Source organism: Hyalella azteca, unplaced genomic scaffold, assembly GCF_000764305.2.
Source record: "Hyalella azteca isolate HAZT.00-mixed unplaced genomic scaffold, Hazt_2.0.2 contig11130, whole genome shotgun sequence".
Classification (NCBI taxonomy): Eukaryota; Metazoa; Arthropoda; class Malacostraca; order Amphipoda; family Hyalellidae; genus Hyalella; species Hyalella azteca.
Genome location: NW_025941139.1, coordinates 312,962 through 331,072, shown reverse-complemented (window position 1 = coordinate 331,072; position 18,111 = coordinate 312,962). Strand labels below are relative to the sequence as shown.

The 18,111-nt window shown below is 34.7% G+C and overlaps 1 protein-coding gene across 1 annotated transcript in view; it reads left to right on the top strand.

The window, feature by feature from the left end:
* Nucleotides 1-10,666, top strand: part of LOC108674052 (octopamine receptor beta-1R) — a 68,171-nt gene extending 57,505 nt beyond the window's left edge. Inside the window, exons 5-6 of the mRNA XM_018161950.2 lie at nucleotides 7,597-7,812; nucleotides 9,252-10,666. Of these exons, the coding sequence (XP_018017439.1) occupies nucleotides 7,597-7,812; nucleotides 9,252-10,118 (1,083 nt within the window). The 3' untranslated portion in view covers nucleotides 10,119-10,666. The remainder of the gene's footprint in view (nucleotides 1-7,596; nucleotides 7,813-9,251) is intronic.
* Nucleotides 10,667-18,111: the final 7,445 nt, after the last annotated feature.

Sequence of the window (18,111 nt, the reverse complement as noted above, 5' to 3'; positions counted from 1 at the left end):
AATTAAGTCGCTACGTTTACTTAGGTCGCTACGTGTACTTAGGTCGCTACGTGTACCTAGGCCGCAACCTGCATGTATAGGCGATTTTGATAGTAATGATCCCGGGCGTTTTTTGTGTGATCGACACACTCTTGAACTCTTTTGAATGGTGTATAATATTATTATACTAGTAGTATTCAATTATTTATAATTTAATAAACAGACTCGACATAGACTCGACATTAACTCGAAGCATTATTACTTGATCATGCTTCTTAATTTACTTCAAGTAGCTAGCAAATTTTCTCCGTTAGGCTTTGATATTCTATATATCTTACTTGAGTACAACTGTTTTGATATTTAAAGTTTCTACAAAACTGAGAATGGATTTTTTAATTTTGTTTTCTGTATTTGTTCTCACGTGCGTTTGAAGCGTTTTTATCACCTGGATTTATTTTTTCGTTGCACTCTTTAATTGGGTTGTAACGGCTCCAAGTAATCTTCTGTTTTTTTTTTCCGTAATACGTTCAGGATAAGATACAGAGTATTTCCGAGTATCCTAAATAATTTTTAGAGCAACTAATGCAGAAAATATACACATATACTATATATATGTGTATATTTTCTAACTAAAAATTAACATATTATCGACGAATCTCAGTTCGATCAAATGGATAAAGAAAGTGGCACGTGTGCGAAATTCTTTCGAATTAAACCGTAATAATAAGAATTAGACAATATGGCCTTTCTTTGCATGTTTTATTTTATTTAGCATATTTTCAAGGAAAATCTTCAAAGTAATAGAAGATTTTATAAAGTTTTTCTATGTTATTAAATATCTTGACAATTGCCAATATCTCGCAAGAAGAAAAACATTGGCTTTCTTCGTTCATTTATTGATTGTTTATTAAGTGACCTGTGATAGGTTATTCGAGTATTATTTCGTTCGTCTAGTATTATTACGTTAAACTAGTATTTTTACGTTGTTCCGTGTATAATTATTATGGTATTAATATTCTAGCATTTTAATGCGTTCTAGTTATTTATCTTCCATTGGCTCATTTGATTTTTCATAATTTCTCGAGGATTTGTTTGACTCGCTTTATTATATTATATCGCTTTATTTCTTTATTACAGAAAATTATTTTTTATGTCTAATCGATTGTAAAACATTTGACACTCGTTCCCCACGTTTACTGCTCTACCAAGTACACCGCGTAGCGTACAGCTAAATTTGTGACGTCACGTCAACAACTGCTCAGCACGTCAATTTGTACACTGAATATTTTTACTGCATAATATTCATAACTTTCACATATCGACTTTTACTAATCGACAAAAATCAATTATAAGAACTACATTCAATTCCAAGCAAGATCACGATACTTCGCTTGTATTACAGAGACTGTTTCATGGTTTTACGATTTTTGGGGCATTAGGCTTTTCTAATTTTCTAGAACTTTCTTGTCATGCATAGTTTCGTTGTTGTATTTCTTTTACTTCTGTAGCCAGTGCGGTTAAAGCTGATGATGTATCATCAAGATTTAATGAATTTTACTGTAGAAGAAAAATGAGAGTAATTGTCGCCGACTACTTAATTTTCTCCGGTAACGAACGGATATTTTACCAGAGCATCAAAGGGTTTATATTTTTCTATTTGTCATGTGCCGGACGCCTATTAACTGTGTTATTAATTTCAGTGATTCTAGTCTTACCATCATAGTGAAATGTTTTTAATTTTTATTTTTACGTTTTATCACTCGTGAATAATGTCTGCTGTACATTTTATGTCATTATGATACATACATACTCGTATTTTTATTTATGTGCATTCAAAAACGTGAGCTTCGGGCTTAATTTTTGTTCATCTTGGTGACCTCTTTTAAATCGACCAGAAACTGAAGATTCACACGCAAAACTTCGACCCGATCCGACCTCCCGCTGCAACCAAGACAGATTTCTCGCCGGACCGTAACTATGTAAAGTCAAATCAATTCTGCAGCCTACAGAACCAGGATATTAAGCCGGAAGAGGTCTCCTCCCGTTCTAAGAGCCTTACATCTATTTCCAATAAGTCCCTTTCCAATAGTGGCTTCAGCATCTCGAGCAGCCTTGTGTGCACTTCGAGTGCAAGTAACATAGATTACGAGACAATATCGTCAACTAATTGTTTCGGGAATAGTTACTCCAGTATTCCTTCGGTAACTATAACTGCTTCAACAACTCAAAGAGCTTCCGTGACCAGTGAAAAAGAATTTCTTCAGTTATATGAGAGTCACCTCATGGTACCTTCGCCTCTTGGTAGAAAGAAGGAATCCAATTCAAATATCGAAGGTGCGACGGTCTCATCATCATACCTGCCACCCAAATCACCATCTCAAAGGCTTCCGATAATTATGGCATCCAATTGCGACCGTAAACTACGGAGAAATTCTCTTGACCTTATAAGCCAGCCTCCCGACGACCTCAGGACTTTCGGTACACAACGTCGCAACTCGTGTGGACCGTTTCTTTCGGTAAATCCTGGTAGCATTTCAGATGAAAATAAAAAATATAGCAACAGTGAACAATATGCAAAATCTAGTTTACATTCAACAAACAGTCACGAATGGATACAGTTTTTGCCCAATCATTCGGCAACCGCCACGAATATCAGACGACATTCGTACGACGTTCAGCCGAGTCACGGCAATCATCTGAAGGCATCGTTGGCCCAGAAATACCGTAACTCTGTGGACGGAATTTACGACCACAGCTGCAGGAACGACTACTTGCCGAAGAAAAAAGAGCGGCGCAGCAGCAGCGTTGTATCTTACATAATATTCCAGGTGCCAATTAATATCAAACCTTCTCTTTCTTGCTGTTGAATGCTGAGTATTTTGTTCATTTTCAGCATAAGTTCGTTAATGAGCTAGTAAAGCCATTGTTCGTTAATGAGTTAATGAAGCCTATAATTTTTTAATGATTTTTGCAATTTGTAGTTTCTACAGCAGTTTTCGTTGAGGTTTGTTTTTCATCTCATCAGCTAAATTTAAACTGAAGAAATTACGGAACGCGTTGACGCAGAGTTATGATACATTGATAGCTGAAATCATGATTTTGAATGATTTCATTGATTTTGAAATCATAATTATTTTGAATGCTTTTATTTTGCTTGCATCTAGTAGTTCGTTGCTCCCCTTCGTGGTCCACGTTTGTCGCATGGCTCTCGTGATGGTTGGTTGCATTTGTAAGCCTAATGTAGATATTACATGTTGAACTTCCTTTTCTTCGCCATTTTTGAGGATTCGAATTATGCATTTAAATTGTACTCTTGGTATTTCTATCTACTGCTTTATAGTTAATTATAACATTATTTTTCAATAAATTTTTCTTTAATATCAAATATTTATGTGCGTTTTTTATAGATTGTAAATAAATCTTTTGTCATTCATTTACCGACAATATTTTGCTTAGGAATAATTAAAATCTTGTCGAACCTTCAATAATATAATGATGTAATAAATACAATGCATAAATGTAATTTTTTCTCATTTTTTGGCTGGTCACAGAAGTGATTATAAAACTACCCGACCATCGTAAGTCAAAGGTAGAAAATATAAGTCAACTGTAGTAAATATTCACGCAAATGACATTAAGGAGTTGTTTCGGTTTTGTTTATCATCATGAGAAGCATATGTTGTATTAGGTTTTATTATTTATATATATTTTTTGATTCCATATGTTCCTTCGAGGTATTTTTTCTGCAGACTTGAATCATAAAAAAAATCAGGCGCTATCCGTTGATTGCAATTCAACCTTCGTTCGCCGTGTAGTGTCAAATTTTCATCTTCTTTATAATTTTTTTCATGGGCGTTTAATTTCAATGACTTTTCTAATTACTACACTTTCATTTAAATTGAATATCAATGAATATCAGAACAAGTAAATTAGAAAAATTGCTTTTAAAATTTGCCATTTTCCTTCGGCTCGTTTCATTATTGCAGTCCTTGCACAGAAAGGCAGATTCTAATTTATATAACAAATTTTGGAGTACAAAATTTCAAAAAGTGCGATAACGTAAGATGCGTTTTGGCGACGATCGGAAGTTATACGATGGCCGAAATTTAGACGTTTTCATCTTCCAGAACCTTTTTCGATTATAGCGAGAAACTAATCAATACAAGGCCGTTCTTTTCTTTGGGGAATCTAATCACTTATTCACACGTTGACTCTTCTTGAAATCTGTAAGCACTTCCAAGACTTTCTCTGTGATTACCTAATGGGATGAACCCAATTCGTATAATTTTTAAATTTTTCTCATGAAGAGAATAATTTGGCAGGACAAATTCGCAGTGTGCTTGCATAATAATCGGGCGATAATGAAAGTAAGAAGCAATAAATGAGTCAGCCTCCATTCTTCCTCGCTCCAGAACAATAGACTCAGAACAATTTACTGCCGCTTGGTCGAGTAAGTGTTGGTTATTTTATTCATATTATTTGCTGATACACACCGAGGATATGGCTACGCCAAGCCTCTTTCTCTGTGTCCCTGAACTTTTAACCGCCTTAGTCAATAATATTGATCTGGGAATGATAACGTGTAGCTTCTTTGTCCGACGAGAACTCCGAGCTTAAGAGCAACATAAAAAGCTGAAGATGTTGAAATTGAAAGATCCTAAATAACTGCTTTCGAAACACTCTTATTTCTTCACGTTCTGTGACAGACTTTGTCATAGAAAAGTTATTGAAAAAATTACTATTGAATTTCATTCCATTGACTCAAAGTACTTGTACGAGTATGTATATGTAACACGACGTCAACCACGAGAGTATTAACTGCTTTCATACTTGTAAATCACCTCTTGATTCGAAATTGTTATAGCATTGCTGATAAAATCGCTGCATATGGCAGATTGAAGGAAAGTTCGGCAAATTTTAAAGTATTCGAGGGAAGTTTGGATGTAAACTTTTGTTGCACATATATACAGAGGACGAAAAACATTTTGCTTTCTCTACGGCGACGATTCGCCGGCGTTGTATCCATTCGATTAAAACTCAGAACTTTTATATAAAACTGTCATTAAATTCTTTAAATCATCAGATTGTACCGGTTTATATATTTTCAATGCATATTACGTTTTTAAATAATTGCAGAAACAAGTGCATGATCATCGTAGATCTAAATTATGACCGTTTTTATATATGTCAATGGAAAAATTGTGGTTTTAAACTCAATAATATTGAACTCTGTTAGCAAAGATTGTATTCGAATTAAACTTTGCAATTCCAGGTTGAAAATCGTTTGGGTCATTAGCTTTACTTTCATTTCAACACAATATGAGTAGTCGATAGGAATTAGGTAATCCTAATCCCGCATTGAATTTCTAATATTATTTTGGTCAATTTTCGTTACGGCTGTTATTAGCTTTAAAACCCAATATAATATAAATGTTCCAACCCAATGTTCCATATAATGTTCCAACCCAATAATAATCTTGATATTAAGAAACGTGAGAAAAACCGGTGATAAATATAATTTCTGTACATGTGATTGTAAGCCTGCTGCGCTTAGCATTTCAAACTTCTCAGCCAAACCTACTCCATTCGATTCCACCTCAACCTTGTACAGTTATTTACAGTTATTGCAAATCTTCTACTGTTATTGTTGAACTTGTAGTGTTATTGCTAACCTGTTTCTCTTATTGTTAACTTATACTATTATTTCCAACCTTGAACTGCTGTTGCTAATCTTGTACTTTTATATATAACCTTGTACTGTAATTATTGATGGTGTTCTATCTCACAGTGATTTGTTGTTAATTTTCTGTAATGTGTTGAGTATTAAATAATATGGAGAGATAATAATAATATATATAATATATTTTTCGATGTGGCTAGACTTATTTTCAGCCAGAAAATGAATTTACAAACCATTTTATGCATTGAGCCTCTATTTGTATCTCTTCAATTAATGTTTCTACCTGCGTATTTCAATCTTATATTAAACATTTAGCTGAATTTTTTTTAAATGATACTTGCATTTTTTACGTCTTTTGTTTCAATCTGTGGCTATCTGCTCCGATTCAAGAGCAAAATAAAGATCTCACTGGTAATATAATTTTAGTATATCTTATAAAAATGCTTTTTTAAAGGCGTTACCCGATTGAGTTCCATTAGGTCTTCATGTACACATTTATTAAATTGTTCAGTTCATTCTAATTTTCATCGGGAAAAACTGTCGTTAAATAATTTGCTTTATAGCTTAATGCATTTTACGAGTTTCAATTTTACTCCGGGAAATGCATGTTGATCTTATCTTCAAAACATGACGTACAGGTTAGTTATGAAACATATTTACTTCTAATGTTAGTTCTACCGAGGTTACCTGCACGCGACGCATCGCTAGTTTGTTTTCAGCCCAAATTTTGCCTGCTTGTTTCTTATATAAATAAGAAAGTAATTCTTATATAAATAAAAAAGTAGACAAGTAATTATTACTGCCTGTGTATTGCTCTGCACACTGAATAAATAGTTAATTCGCATATTTCTTGCTCGAAATGTTATTTCATGTTATGCATCTTTTTCAACAGAAATATTTTATCTCTTCGCATGCCAACTGTTTCTGAACTTGCTATATCTTTATGAATTATTGTATTGATAGCATTTGTTATAAGCTTGTAAAACAAATTGTTACAATTTAGGGAAAATTTTTAAGAAAGACAAAAACAAATTTTTATGCTGGAAAACTTTTAATTTTAACAGATCTCTTTGTGTTCTTCCTTTTAAGGATCAATTTTATTCGCATGCTCTTGCTCTGTCTTCAACGAGAAAAATGCCAGTTGATTTATTTAACATATGTTGTATATTTTGATCATACGTATAACATTCAACATATGTTTATTGAAAGTAATGAACAAATTCATATCAAAGCATGGAATCATTTTTAAACTGATTTAATTAATGTTTATAATATATAAAAAAAATTTACCATCCGCATCACAGAGTGCAAACAAAAATGGTTTTGAATTTCGATTTATTGCCGTTATAATTAATATGTCGGCTTCGGTTTTCAAACTCGCAGCTTTAAATCATTTAATTCCCAGAAGATTTAGGTTTTCTATTATACTATAAAATTGATTTCATTTCAAATGTATCTCATTATTTCTTTAAATTATATGTAACATGTTTTATCTAGTATTCCTCATATTCTTTCGATGAGAGTCCTCCACGTTGCCCGTCCGTGTTTCCATATCCACTTGAATCTACATGTTTAATTTCTACCATATCTCATGTTTACAATCAATATTAACTTTCTTTAGTATTTCAGTTATGAAAAACTTTTCATATAATGTCAATACTCGAATTATCTAATCCAATCTTTCCGATTCCTCACAGGTCTGAGTATTCTCCTTTTCATATACTGTCAATCCTCGAATTATCTAAACTAATCTTACCAATTTCTCACTGGTCTGATTAGTCTCCTTTTCATATACTGTCAATCCTCGAATTATCTAAACTAATCTTACCGATTCTTCACAGGTCTGAGTATTCTCCTTTTCATATACTGTCAATACTCGAATTATCTAAACTAATCTTACAGATTCCTCACTGGTCTGATTAGTCCCCTGTTTCCAGATGCTGCACACCAATCGACGCGAGATCAAAGCCGCCAAGAACCTCAGCATCATAGTTCTGTTCTTCATGATCTGTTGGTTTCCCCTGTACACCATCAACTGCATCAACGCCTTCTGCTCCACGTGCCAAGTGCCGCTTCAGCTCCTCAACTTCACCATCATCTTGTCCCACGCGAACAGTGCGATCAACCCGCTGCTATATGCCTACCATATGAAGGTGATAATGCATGCCAACCATATGAAGGTGATAATACCTACCTTAGCTACCTACCATATGAAGGTGATAATACCTACCTTAGCTACCTACCATATGAAGGTGATAATACCTACTTACCATATGAAGGTGACAATACCTACCTACCACATGAAGGTGGCAATACCTACCTACCACATGAAGGTGACAATACCTACCTACCATATGAAGGTGACAATACCTACCTACCTACCATATGAAGGTGACAATACCTACCTACCATATGAAGGTGATAATACCTACCTACCATATGAAGGTAACAATACCTACCTACCATATGATGGTGATAATACCTACCTACCATATGAAGGTGATAATACCTACCTACCATATGAAGGTAACAATACCTACCTACCATATGAAGGTGATAATACCTACCTACCACATGAAGGTGATAATACCTACCTACCATATGAAGGTGACAATACCTACCTACCATATGAAGGCGACAATACCTCCTTGACAACTCAGAATTACTTATCTATTCAAGACTTCAATATGTGTATATCAATGGTTACCTTAAACTTCATTAAAATGTTGATGCTTGCAAATGATGGTGACTCCGTTCTTTTCTTATAGAGTCTGAATAGAATATAAATGATTTTTAATTAGTCGTAAATCTTGACACTGGCCTTATGAAAGTCGAATCCTGAAAAAATAGATTGACCATTGGGGCTAGACTGACATACACTTAATAAATGCATGTGATGGACCGAATCTGTTGTTGCCAACCAAATAGCGATAAACGTTAATAAATTGGTATTTGATCACTAGATATTTTACATGAAACGTTTTCTTGACAACCAAGCTGAAGAATTAATAATTGGACTGCTTCTAATTAACACCGGAACAACTATACAAATGTATATACAGACTATTGAAAGTAAATATCATTGAACCTTGAGCTGTGAGATTAGAAATAAGTTGCACTTAAGTACAGTAATTTTAAAAACTATTTACATGCCTCCCAAACTTATGTAGTGGTCGTACTGGTCAACCAGACCACGTCTTCCCGTTAACGTGAATTTCCAATAGATTAAATATTAACCTAGATTACTTATTATTAAAGGCTTGTTGTGAAATTTTTAATTATATTTGCCAACAGTCTTAGGCGAAAAAGTCTAATTAATTTACGAGTACTATGTTGAGGATTTAAATTTTGGTTTATCGTTCTTCAATGCTCAATTTTAATTATTTTGTTTTATAAGATTTTTAAAATTACTCGGGCCCTAAACCTAACAGGTCCCCTAAAATAACTATCTTAAGTTACATTAATCTTTTTTATTTAACCTCAATGTGAATTTTTTAGTCACAATATTACAAAGCCTGAGTTAAAAAAGGTTGCACAAGCCTCCATCATCTCAAAATTTAATCCGTGCAGTTAACTTACTTTATTTCGGCAGGATTTCCGGTACGCCCTGAAGGCTTTGCTCTTCGGCAGAATTTTTGGCACGAAGCTCCTGAAGCACCGACCCTCCATGACCGCCATTTACCGGACCCAACATTCAGACCGCTACCTTCAGCGCAACCGCCACGGCAACGGCCACGAACTAAACACGGCGCCCCGACGACACGACCCTAACCGCCTCACTCCAACCTACGACACTCCCACAAACCTCACCCCTCTGAGCGTGACACCTTTCAGCGCCACACCCATTGATCCTAAAAGTAATCCTTTCTGTGACTCGTTCCAAAAAGCTTTGGTACAAAAACTGGGGAAGCAGACCGAGGCCGCTGAAGTGGTGTCGGATATGACGATCGTTGTTGATACCCTGAAGGTCGCTCTACCCCCAGCACAGCTGCACCTGTCCCGGGACCATTCGCCCCGACCACACTGCCCTCTCATTCAAGTGTCCACCATCACTACGCCACCTCATGAAGAGGGATATGATGAATGTGATAAATATTCACATTCGTATTGTGAAAATGATGAGCAGCCATATCCAGACTGCATTTCTGTCGGTGATTTCGACGACCGACAAAGTGAAACTATTTCCGTACTGGCAAACGACTCAGAAGCTCCAGAGGAAGCTCTTGATGCGTGCAATGCAAGTCAACGAATTTTATTTAAGGGAGAACTTGAAAATTCTGTAATAGAAGAAAACGGTGAACTGCAACTCGAGGAAGAAGCCTGCGAGATGACCGATGATAAATTTTTAGTTTTTCAAATAGTAAGCGATCCCCCATACAGAGATGACGTTACAGATTTGACTAACGACGAATCTCAAGTACAAAAAGCAGCAGAACTACACTTTGGAAACTCCCCTTAAATAAACATATCTATTGAGCCTGTGTGCGCAGATGTAAGTAATAGACGTAGCCTAGCGCTCCTAAATGTCGTTATGTATGTTACTTGTGCAGGAAACTTAGATATTAAAGAATATTGTATCTCAAAGATCAAATATCATCTGGTCGTCTTGTTTCAGTGTTTAATACGAGTCTAACAATTTGTTAATATTAATTGAGTCTTTTGTCTTTTATTATTTGAACACTGAGACTTCAACCCGTAGATATATCTAGTCTTAATTAAGTAAATTAATATCATAATATAGTACAATTTATTATTATTTCATTGATGTGTTATATACGAGCATTATAATCGTACACTCAAATAATGAATGGCTCACGTTGTCCAAATAATGACACACATTCTTACTCACAGCACGATCAGTGAGCCGCCGTATCACTGATACACTTTTTTTTTCTAGCCAAAGTAGGTCAAGATGACACATAAAAGGCAGAAAGTGCATCACAGTTTGGGCAAAGGGTCACTTATTCCTTTGAGTGTGTGCAGAACTGCGAAAATCATTAGCTAAATTCCCACGGCTTTTTATCTCAAAATAATAATAATTAACAATTAATCTCTATTAATAATAATTTGCCATGCACCTCCAAGCTTTACTTATTTCCTGTGACCTGTTTTTGAATACTCAAATAACATATTTTAATGTCTGAACGATACATTAGAAATTACAGAATTTGTTCACGTGCATTCCAATAGGAAATACGGACCAAGCATAGAGTATGCGATTGTTTAATAATTGTTGATTGCTTGTGAGATTATGACGTCTGTAACGATCTGAATTGCCATGAATTTAACGTGCAATAAATATTTGCTTGGAGCTTAATAGCTCGTAGCCAGGACTGGCTGAAAGATCAAATGAAAATACAGCGCCGTCTCAAATTTTCTCAAAGCTCAGATTTTGGGCCATATTTATTGCCATTGTCTACTTTAAAACAAAGAAAAAGATACGGAACTTCATTGTAATGAAGTTCCTTAAATATATGTATGAATAATATGGAGAAATTTCAACAGTTCAAGCATGCGCTAGTAATACATTGATCTTAAATTCGCTTTTTAGAATTAAATTGTTAAAAGTTTTCTTACAGTTCTGAGAGAACTGACTATCCTGAGGTTATAGCCGTAAATTATGCAAGGATTATAATTACAGAAATTCAGTCAATGATTTGACTGGAAAACTTGTGTGTCACTGGAAAACTTGAATGTTTATTTATGCTCTGTCATTTTTATTGAGACTCGTGAGTATTTTTCCAGCATATAATCATTTTAATAAAAGAAAAAATCTAAAGGTTTATAAACGGTGAAATAAATTAAGTTTAATGTCATAGAATTCTCACTATAGTCAAGCGAAACCGACTCCTTTAATTTAAGAATATCTCAATGAAGGCTTCGTGTTCGTTCATCATTTCCGGGTTATCTGCTCTGGAAATATTGAAGTTGGGTGAGTTTTTCACTCATATTATATGAGACCGAGAACAAGTCACGAAAAGTACAAAAATCGGCGATAGGCCTAACCAGGCCTATGTTTTCAACGCCGCTATGCTATGCTATGAAAATAACTCTATGATCCTGAGTTTTTGCAGGTTCCGCACAGGTTCAGCAGGATATTTTTCCGTATCCGTTCTAAAGACCGGATACGTAAATTAATTTTACAAATATTCGAATATTGATATCATCATGGTTGAACTAGTATAAGGTTGACCCATCAGAAGCCCATTTTTGCGGATGTAGTTCGTCGTTCGCCTGTGACGTCACTGATCTCTGTGACGTCACGGGCATTAACCAATCATGGAAATGCGATCTAACCAGTCGACCAATACGTCGTGGGAATGACGGCTTTGTTTACGTTTCTCGATCTACGTGACGTAACAAGTAAGCTGAACTGAAAGACGGAACTCCTCGTGGGTCAACCTTGGATATCATATCATTACTAATACTCAATTCTTCTTATCACTTTGTTTACGTGTTTATTGTGAGTGAAATTGCATATATTCAAAATGGGATGTTCCTGTTTTTTGGACTCTTTATATGATTTTCTTTACAACCTTTTTAGTAACTCGGTACGCATAAACAGGCTTTTGACATTTTTTTAATGCAAGTCCAATGCCCAATTTATATTGTACTTGAAAGAGATAACATGTGTTTCTTTGAGTACAATATTTCCGTACTGGCAATTAAATCTGATTAAATAGAAAATTCACATATAAAGTTAAAAAAACGCCAAGGGAATCCACCTTATCTCCAGTGAAGACGTTTCGAAGATCAGCTAAATGATCAGTTTAAAATATATATTGGAAATAAGTTCGATCAAAAGAGATATCTACATGTACACAAAAGAGATTAAAACCTAAGTAATGAGAAAACGACAACGGAATATAAAACCGTTCGATTTAAAATTTCAAGAGGATAAGAACTGTACGCGTTACCAGAAAAGGTTGCCGTCTAGAAATATGCTAGAATAATTCTAGAATCCTTGAATCCGAAACACCTGAAGAGTTTGATTTTAGAAGCACTGCATATTTTCAAGCGGAAACCTTGTCTTAATATCGTATACAGTTCTTATCCTCTGTAAATTCTCAATCAATAGATTTCTGTGTTCCGTTGTTGTTTTTTTCGTTGCGTTGGTTGCAATCTCTTTCGTGTATAGTTAGATTTCTCTTTTGATTGTACTAGTATTATATAAATTTTTGGAACTGATGATGAAGCTGGTCTCCGAAACGTTTTCAATGGAGAAATGGTGAATTTACTGTATGGACATTTTCTTTGTTATAAATTTTTGGTGCTTCTTTGAGCTTTAGTCGAATGCGTTCAGCCTGTTAGAGTTGAAGGAGAGCTCTGACAGATTAGTGACGTTAAAAATATAAAAACATACCAAAGCTTAAGGTGTGAGAGTAAAACAGACATCCAACTTATATAACCGTTACGAGAACATCCAGAAATGATAGAACATTGTGAGAATTCTCCCTCATCAATGAAATGTATGTCTTATAGAATATACTGCTTGTCATTCCACCAGTTTGCCGTTCTCAATGTTGAATGTCTTTGCTTTGTGTTAGGAGACTAACTATAATTAAATGTTCACTGTTTGGTGCAATTATTGCCCTCTTTCACCTATAGAACTAAACTATTATAAAGATATAGCCAAGCTTAAACCTGTCAAAGATTTCATACCAATAGGCTTCTTCTCGAAATGAATAAATAGTGCGTGAGACGATTTTAGCCCCATTGCCGAGAATTATCTAATTGAGACCAAATGTTGCCAAACAATTCTTAAAAGAAATATAATTAAACGTAGAGAGATTGCTATTTTGGACAGAAATGCAGCAGACTCCCTATTTAGCTTTTCATTGAGTATCACCCATAAGGTACCCCTACATTCTTACTGCCATGCATAAATGTGCAAAGACGGTCATTCTCAAAGTGAGCCTCAAAAGCCATGGCAAGAGGGCGGAATTTTCAAATTTTTCCCTATATTGAATAAAAATTTCTTTCGAAAACCGATTTGATAGCAAAGGCCGCACTACAACAACATGCGTTCAGGAACACTGCAGAACACAGCTGTGGTTGAAATGCCGTGGGCATCAAGTTTAGGCGGCAACCATATTCCATAGTTAACCTTTAATAGAATGGTTACTTCGATGATCTTTAAGTTTGTCAATAAAAGTAGACCAATAATGTTTACGAACCATTGGAATGAGATTCAGATACGATTAAATTGATATCGAAGATTAAGAGTAATAAATTTTAATTGAAGGTCTTATTTGCTTTTTTTTAGAATTCATATAAGATTTTTTTTTTAGAAATGCTTCTCTCGTATACTTGCGATCTAGGCCCTCCAGGCAGCTATAGATCTAAAGAAATGTCTACATTTCGTAGCAGCATTCGCCCCTGATTTTCCGTGATTTGGTGTGTTACTAATTATTTTATATGTGCATATTGACTATCTTTTTCATAATCTTTCTTCTATAACTTTATTAGTATTACAGCTTTATGCTCATTTGCTTATTCATTATTTTCAAAAACCGTTACAATTATCTGTCGAGTTTTCAAGCTGAAAAACATTTCCGTAACCGTAACCATAACCGTAACCTTAACCTTAACCCTAACCTTAACCATAACCTTAAACTTAACCTTGAACTTAACCTTAACCATAACCTTAACCTTAAACTTAACCTTAACCCTAACCTTAACCTTAACCTTAACCTTAACCTTAACCATAACCTTAACCTTAACCATAACCTTAACCTTAACCATAACCATAACCTTAACCTTAACCTTAACCTTAACCTTAACCTTAACCTTAACCTTAACCTTAACCTTAACCTTAACCTTAACCATAACCTTAACCTTAACCATAACCTTAACCTTAACCATAACCATAACCTTAACCATAACCATAACCTTAACCCTAACCTTAACCTTAACCATAACCTTAACCTTAACCATAACCTTAACCTTAACCATAACCATAACCTTAACCATAACCGTAACTTTAACCATAACCTGAATCTTATCTTTAACCATAACCTTATCTTATTTAACCAAATTCAATTATTCTTTAAAATTCATCGATGACATCGAGATGATTCCAAGTTAAAGGTTTCAAATTACATTACCAATTCAACTTTGTTGGAAAAAAGTGAAGGCTCCCACCAGTCATTGGATATCACGATTAAGTTTTCCTCCTTACAAAAATCTTAATTGCTGCCTTAAATCGCAATAGGCTACCCACCTTCAAATTTATTCTCGGCACTGTCAATGGCACCCGGAGGTCGGTGCTCAACAGAAACTGCACATACCTTGTTGCTCGTCTTCAAAAACCGTAAATTATACTGGTCAGAATTGCAATTTGTAATGTTCGATAACTACATGATGACAACAAAGCTGTTATATCGCTCCACCTACAGAATATCAAATATGTGGGTCGGCTGGGTTTACAAAATGGATCGTTTCTAAGGTTTATAAAATAGATCGTTTCTATTGAAGGCCGGTGACTTGAGTACTGTGGCAAGGTTATTAGCATTGCGGTAGCTCAAATTCCATGAATTGCTCATATTTCTCATTCATCATAGAAAGTTAATGAATTGGCGAACCATTTTCTTATGTAGAGCAGTTTGGGCTTGCACCTGCCAATTTTTTCTATACGAGAACAGAAAACGTACGTCGAACTGATTTTAAGTTAATTTAAAATTAACGCTTCTGTGATGGTCATTCTCCTTGCCCGTAAAGAATTCTCAGTCATTTACAAAATTTCCCTTTTTCATCAGCATTTTCCAATTTCTAAAAAAGTGACTTGTATTTATTTAAAATTTTACCGTATTTTTAAGTTACTTCATGTACCGTATTTCCATGCCTCACATACATATTCAGAAGTTATGTATTTTAACTAATTTTTTTAAGCCGGATGAAATTTTACAGATATTGACGTGATTGTTCAAGACTCCGAGAGACTAATTCTGACTTTTAAATTCAAACTTCGGATTGCGGCAGTTTTTTTTAAAGTCCATTTGAACTAACGATTGTTTTCGTAGTGCGTTTTAAAGGAAGTTCTTACTTTCATAATTCTCTAACCGTATGTAGACTGTCACTTCAAAATTTCTTGAATCCGATTGACAAATTATTTTTTTTGGTTTTACTGAGAAAGTTTGACGAGTATCTCGAACTCAAGCCTAATACGACAAAGAAGAGAATCAATGACCTTTAAATTTATGTTTCACGAAATTGTAGATCTATTTATTAACCTAGAATTTGTACCTACTGTATTTAAATGCAGTTATCGAATATCGCAATATTCGAATAGTGTTGTATATAGAGGGATAAAATAAATTGCCACATTATCGAATAGTCATAAAGGACCAAATCCATAATACATTAGATCTGACCCAACGCCTGCTTGACTTTTGAATTTTTCGCCCCCAATTGTCCGCGATACTAATAAAATTCTAAGCAAGGAAAAGCCAGGGTGCGACAGCGACAACAGCGCTGTGGCTCCAGTGGAAGACAGTGATTTTGGATGGAAGGACGGATCTAGTTCCTAATGTTGCTACGCAGAACGTGAACCTGCGTTCGTGACGACCTCGTGATGTTCACGTTTGAAACCTCCAAGTGATGTTCCCTGACCTTGTATAGACAGACGTCCCATGAATCCTTAATCCAAACCTGCACCAGCCGCCCCGGGATGATGGACCTCTCTTCGAACACTCAGCTGGACCGAACCATAGATGCCAATTCTTCATTCAGTACACTGTAAGTCCGGCAAGGACAGGGCGTGATTCTTTGTCAAGGATGGTGTTGGGTTGAAGATCTAATAGCCGTTTCACAGCCTGATTTAAAATTAAGATGTAGGGCCAACTGATCTAATCTATTTTTGTCAATAGAGCAAATAAGATGGATTGCTTTTTCAGATTAATCCAAATGATATATCATTGAACAATTGATCGATAACTGATCCCAAATTGATTGAATGATCGTCTAACTCGCTAATTGATTTCGAATAAACAGATGACAAAATCCAAGTACAACGATTGAGACCCTAATCTCTCCTCAGTCAATTAACGTCATCTTCACTATTTACTTGATAGATACCGCTTGATGACCTTTGCATGACGTCATCCGCCTCAAGCTTCTGCTGGCCCTTCATTGAACGAAACAATGGCGGAATTCATGCAATTCTTATAACTTCCTGCACACGGTTGATCGAATAAATTATTTTGCATATACCGTTTTTATCTACTCCGCCATAAAGTTTTCGTTAGTCTCAATTAAAAATGCATTCTCTGAATGAACGGATGTATATTTATCGGCGTTTTCGTTCGATCCAATTCGTGAATTTTTGTTCGATCCAACCCGAAATCAACATAAAAAATAGGCTAGCTGTTTGAAAAAAATGTCTTTCATCTGCTCCATTGCGGCGAGATTCTACTTATTAAGCTCAAAACTCATCAAGAAATTTATGATTTTATTCCAGTTCGAGTTACAGACAAAGGTATATTATGAGGAATCAGGACTAATACTGGATTATAGTCATTTCAAATGTCTATAATTTCGTCCTTATCTGAATAAAAAATATAATCATTTGAATAATTCGGTATAATGATAGCACTACAACATATTAAAACTTCAATTTCTTAGAACACATTCAAGTTGCGAGTCACCTGCCATTTCACTCAAAGTTTTTACTTACATGTCACCAATGTTTCAATAATTTGAAGGCGACAGTCAGTTTAATTTGCTGCTATGATATCCATCATTGGAGGTTTAGGTTATGCATGCCACGCTCAGGCTTTGTCGATGAATTGATGAACCTGACGCACTCGTCAGACGCACATGCGATGGTCAGTAGAATATATCCCAATAGCGTTCACAGTAAATTAATTTTCTAAAATAATAAAAATTTTTCTTACGGTTCACATATAAAATTGATATAATGTTATGGTCTGATTAATCTTATATGATAATTTTAAAAATTTATGTTATAATCTTATAAATCTCATCTTATAATATTATAAATCCTATGTTATAATCTTATAAATATTATCTCATAATCATATAAATTTTATCTTAGAATCTTTTAAATGACATCTTAAAATCGTATATTACCTTATATTTTTATAAATCGTATCATATAATCCTTATAATCTATTAAATTAGACAATATCTTGCGGTAGTAACATTGCATGACGAGGTTCAAATTCTTGAGTACCAAGCTTGAAATTTTTATTTGTGTACTCGGCGACATTTTTTTAATTATTGGCGATCATTTGGTCCTGCATAATCTAGTTTCCTAATTTCTGTCATTTTTTAATCTACCTTTGAAAACAGTCCTTTAACTACTCTAATCCACGTCTGAATGGCCCTGTTTCTTCTTAAAATTCAAAAAATTATTTTTTTTTATTATTCATGTTAATTGTTCGCTTATATCATGAAATATGATTTAGTAGAATTGGTATATATAAGTACTA